Below are 5,018 nucleotides of genomic sequence, written 5' to 3'. Positions count from 1 at the left end.
ATTTAATTATAATTGAGAAATAAAGAAGAACAACAATGAATGTATGTTTAACAATTTTTATTAAATGATTATTATAAACAATACAATAAAAAGAAAATATTTAATGTAACAGCTTTGATCACGTGAGTGTTTACGTCTGGTTACAGCAAGGTCTGCATGTCTGGACATGTTCATTACATATAATTCTTGTACGCCATAATTGTTTACAATCCCTTAAAAAATAAGACACTATTTTATCATTTTTTTTTAAATCTGATGAAAAGTAGCTCAACACTTTATTAAAACTCATACCTTTAGCCATACAATGTATAAAAAATATACAATATTCACCACATACAATAGAAAACGTATTTTGTAACTGTTTATTCTGAAATACTATACGCTTTGCATTCCTTTTTAAGAAAATTAAAAATGATTTAGGAAATATGGGGTCTCCTGGTGGTATACCGTAAGAGTCAAAGAAATAGCCAGTCCTCTTATTATCAAAAAAAAATGGAAACCCAATGTTCTCCAGCATTTGTATGGGGGTCAGTGTTAATAATAAAACATGCCGGATAGTTTGTTAATTTCTGCTTTGGCAGTAAATCACATGGAAAAACGCCAACAAAAGTAGAACGTGCATATGGATCAGCTGCTAAAATTCTATTTATTTCCAATGTATTCATTTTTTTCTTTTTCTTTTATAAATAATCATACAAAACTTCTCGTCTTTGATTGATTTCAATAATGTTGTCAAAAACACTGTATACAATCATGTTAACAGTTCTCTCAAGTGCTCTTGAAAATCGAATTTCACCTCTGAGATTACCGCTACGTATAAGAGAGTAATGAGAACCACTTTCTCCATCGGGTGTGAGATCAAAGGCAAAAAGTGTGTATCCATTTATATATTCATCTCTGTTAATTAGGATTGCAGAGCTACAATTCTGCTTTCCTGCAATGTTCACTAGAGAAATATATTCACGTACTGCATTTCCATTTTCAAAATCTGGTTGAAATGGCTTTGTTGGTATTTGCTCACCATCCAGATAGAGTGCAGCAAAATTTACATGGTTGTGTTTGAAACATAGTGGATTCTTGTCATAAGCTCCTGAGAAGGCATCATTGTCTACAAATCCTATAACCACAAGCTTTGGTAATTGTCCCAGAAATAAATTTTCTTGATTACATACACGGCTACCTGCAGCGATAGAATACACTTTCAGTCCGACTCTATCCAGAGCATATTTTGCATTTGCTGTTAGCAGGCCTTGCGCATGACCTATTCGCACTGCTGGTGATATTTGCACTCTTTTGACAAAAAGTGATGCTTTCAAGATTTGTACTTTATACTGTTCTGCTTCTGCAGACATAAGACAAAATGCATCTTTATTTCTAGTAAGTTTTATTTTCAAATCAATTCCGTTTAACATTAACTTTTCTTGGAAAAACAGGTCACTGTGAAGATGACCTAGTAATTCAATAGTTTTACCCCTTTCTAACATGTGCGCTATTTTGTTAAAACCTTGATTGTCTCCACCCAAGGCACGTGTGTCATGGTGCCCCGCTGTATCTTTATAAAACAGTCCACCTGTGAATTGCGTTGATAGTGTATCAGCACTATAATTAAGAATTGTTTCAATGTACCCACGGTAAGCGTAAAGATTATTTGATTGTGATACAAGTCTGTCTCCTAATGTGACATCCACTTGATTAAACACTGTGGACAATGTATAGTTGATGAGGCTGACTCGGGCCCCCTCAGGAGGTGGTGTATTGTCTTGTTTAACAATTTTGCATGTTATGAACAAAAGGGTGTTGTTCAGATCAAAATAATGATCTCCACTTCCAGCTATATAGAACTCTAAAGGTGCATTTTCAATAATTGCTGTCAGGGGTTGTATTTCCACATAGAGTGATTTTTCTATACTTGTCTATGTAGGTTGTATTTGAAAAATATCCAATTCTGACTTGGCACATTCTAAGGATCCATTATGAATAAACGCCATAGCTTTTTTTTTTTTTTTTTTAATGACAACTGTGTGATTATTAGAAGATGTCACCTGGTGAACGCCTTGGTGGCCTCTGTCTCTTTCTGCTTTTGCGTGCACGGTTTTTAATTATGTGTTGTGTTAACATTGGTGGAAAAGCAATATCATGCTTTCTTTTTGTTTTTCTCTTGTTAGCAATATACACAATGCCAGTTCCCTCTTGTGGACCATTATTCATTTTATTCATAACAGCTGAGGACACACGGCTCACCACATCCTTTGCTATACCCTGTGCTGCTGTTTTCATATGTGGTTTTACAATTTCAAACCCATGCCTAAACAAAGGTACTGCCATCCTGTATCAGTTCCTAAACACACCACCTATTCCACGGCCTTACATGTATGAACTACCATGAAATCCAGGTAGGCCATTTCCTGCTTGTGTTCTGTAATAATTGCTGTATATGTCGGGGTCACCATAAACTTTCATTGCAACCATTTTATCTTTTTTAGAACAACTCTTTTTTACGTGGCCTAAAGTGTAGCTTAATGATCACCTTTCCGTACTTAAATGCCACGTTTTTATCCTGGTCGTTCTTTATCTCAATTGTAACACGGTCAAAATGATGTTTACTGACAGGTACATAGTCTGGATCGATATAACGATGCGTAATAATTTCGTTATTTCCACCCGTAATATCGACAGCGAGCAGCAATGGTACAAAGCTGTCACCTACACGCTGATTTCTATGATGTCGGTGTAGATAAAAAGTGTGTAGAATCCTGCTTTTATATCACAATATATCTTTCCATTCTCATTCTTGACAGCCTGTGTGTTAACGTCATTTCTTAATCCGTAATTATTAAGTCCTAAGATATGAGTTAACTTTTCTGAAACCGTAATGATACTGCCACTACTACCTACTACTCGAACTGTCCGTGATAATTCATCGTACTTTAGCTTCACGTCAATACTTAAATTTTGAAGCGTGGATAATTTATCATTAATAGCTCTAACTATCTCATTCATATCTTTATAATAACCAGGCTTCAAATGTACATAAGTGATTGGTTTGTTCTGCGTTGTTATAGTTATTTTGGAATCAGGCGCTTCAAGAAGATCAAAAGTGTGGGGATTACATAACCTCTCTTACGCCAACCTCCCATTCGCCTTTTAATGTAACAGGTTTAGCTAGCTTTGTTGTAAAACTAGAAATTTCATTGTTAGGGAACATATGATAGGAGGCGTTACTTAGTAGAGTTAAATAAAAAGAGGACTGCTCCATTATACTATAATGTAGTTAACTGACTTTTGGGTATCCAACTGTTGAATTTTTTTGGGTAACCTCTCCACTTCACATAGCAGTATAATTTTCTTCTAATATGTTTCTGTTTTAGAACCTTTTCAATTCTGTACACACGATTGTCATCATGTGATATTTTTTGAATTTCTTCAATGTAGAAACTACCTTCAATAATTTCACCTGCTAAATCTTTCAGTTTATAAAGAGGTTTAGAACCATGTGTATTCACACCATCTATTACAAATATTTTGTCAGTAAAATTTTCTTTGTATCCTTTGGTGAAAAAATCTTTAAACTTTGAAATCCTGACATGGTCACCAACTTTTAAAGCAGGCTTAATGTTCTTAGATTTTGAAGAAACACCATAAATATTTTTCCAAATGAGCAGTGAATTTTCCTGTGTCACGTTTACAGGTGAACAACGTATAGTCCTGTGGTATGTATTTTTGTAGCTAAATATAAGAGCATTTAACACATCTATATATCTGTAGGTATTGTTGTATGTAAAATACTGCCACATTTTAGTTTTTAATGTACGATTAAAGCGTTCACAAATGGCTGCTTTAACAACATTGTTTGCTACAAAATGTTGAATTTTATATTTTTTAAATACTTTTTGGACAGTCACGTTTAAGAACTCTGTACCCTTATCAGTCTGAATCTTAAAAGGTACACGACCACCTTGAAAAATTTCTTGAAATCCCTTTGCAACGGATGAGCCTGTTTTATTAGACAAACAGACAACCCACGCATATTTAGAAAAACAGTCTATAACGGTGAGAATATACTTGATACCATCATTATATTTAGCAAATTCAATCATTGATACCAAGTCAGCCTGCCATTGAATATCTATAGACGCTGTATATATTTTGTTTCTTTCAAAAACACGTCTAACAGGCTTATGGAGTGAATAAGTATCTTGAGAATTTAAAAACGCTTGAGTTGTTGCTTTGCTAATATCATATTGATTAGCCACACGATACAGATTATGTAACCCTCCAAAAGAACCTGTTTTTAATGGATTATAATAAATCTCTCTTAATACAACTTCATGATTTTTATCCGGTAATCTCCCAAAATCAGACATGTTTCATGTAGTTTAGCAAACTGTTAAAGCTGTAAATATTGACATGTGTTATCAATAGCCATTCACCAGGAAAGAAAGCATGTCTAATCTGAAACAGAGGCTATTTAGTCTTACAAAAAAAAGATGTAAACATTATCTTTTTGTCATCTGCACTGAACTGTACCCTGTGGTCATTTTGACACAAGGATGAATGTTGAAATAAACATTTGACAGTGTTTAACAAACCCTATCTAATTTTAGACATGTGTTGGTCATAACCTTTTCATGAGTAAACAGAGGCTATTCTTAAGAAAAAGATGTAAACATTATCTTTTTGTCACCTGCACTGACCTGTGTGACCTGTGGTCATTTTAAAGCATGGAGGAATATTGAAATAAACATTTGACAGTGTTTAACAACCCTATCTAATTTTAGACATGTGTTGTTCATAGCATTTCACAAAGAATGTGAAAAGAAGAAATAAAATTTATTTGCTTTTAATATTAAGTGCATGTAGAATCAGTATAAATTTGATACAAGAAATTATACTAAAAAGAGGTGTGTCTATGTGGGAGTTTTTTTTAGTTGGGAGGGGTTTGCAGGGGTGGGGGAATGCTTCTGTGCAAGAGCTGTGTGGATTAGCACACATTATCTACAGACAGATTAATGTTGAAC

The 5,018-nt window shown here is 34.1% G+C and overlaps 1 protein-coding gene across 1 annotated transcript; it reads right to left on the bottom strand.

Annotated features, from left to right (window-relative positions):
- Positions 1 to 680: 680 nt before the first annotated feature.
- LOC128636314 (uncharacterized protein F54H12.2-like) lies at positions 681 to 2,325 on the bottom strand. Its single transcript, XM_053689345.1, has 2 exons — positions 2,043 to 2,325; positions 681 to 1,867 (listed from the first exon to the last, which is right to left on the bottom strand). Exons 1-2 carry the CDS (start codon positions 2,323 to 2,325, stop codon positions 681 to 683), a joined length of 1,470 nt encoding a protein of 489 aa, XP_053545320.1.
- Positions 2,326 to 5,018: the final 2,693 nt, after the last annotated feature.

The sequence above is a fragment of the Bombina bombina genome, chromosome 7 (genome assembly GCF_027579735.1).
Source record: "Bombina bombina isolate aBomBom1 chromosome 7, aBomBom1.pri, whole genome shotgun sequence".
In the NCBI taxonomy this organism is placed as follows: domain Eukaryota; kingdom Metazoa; phylum Chordata; class Amphibia; order Anura; family Bombinatoridae; genus Bombina; species Bombina bombina.
The sequence above is the reverse complement of the archived record's forward strand: the minus strand, read 5'-3'. Positions and strand labels throughout refer to the sequence as shown.

Bases quoted from the DNA above. Each gene is read 5' to 3' on its own strand.
- LOC128636314 (XM_053689345.1), bottom strand. From the start codon at position 2,325: ATGGCAGTACCTTTGTTTAGGCATGGGTTTGAAATTGTAAAACCACAT. The intron at 1,868-2,042 runs GTGACATCTTCT...AACCCCTGACAG, and splicing joins GCCACCAAGGCGTTCACCAG to CAATTATTGAAAATGCACCT.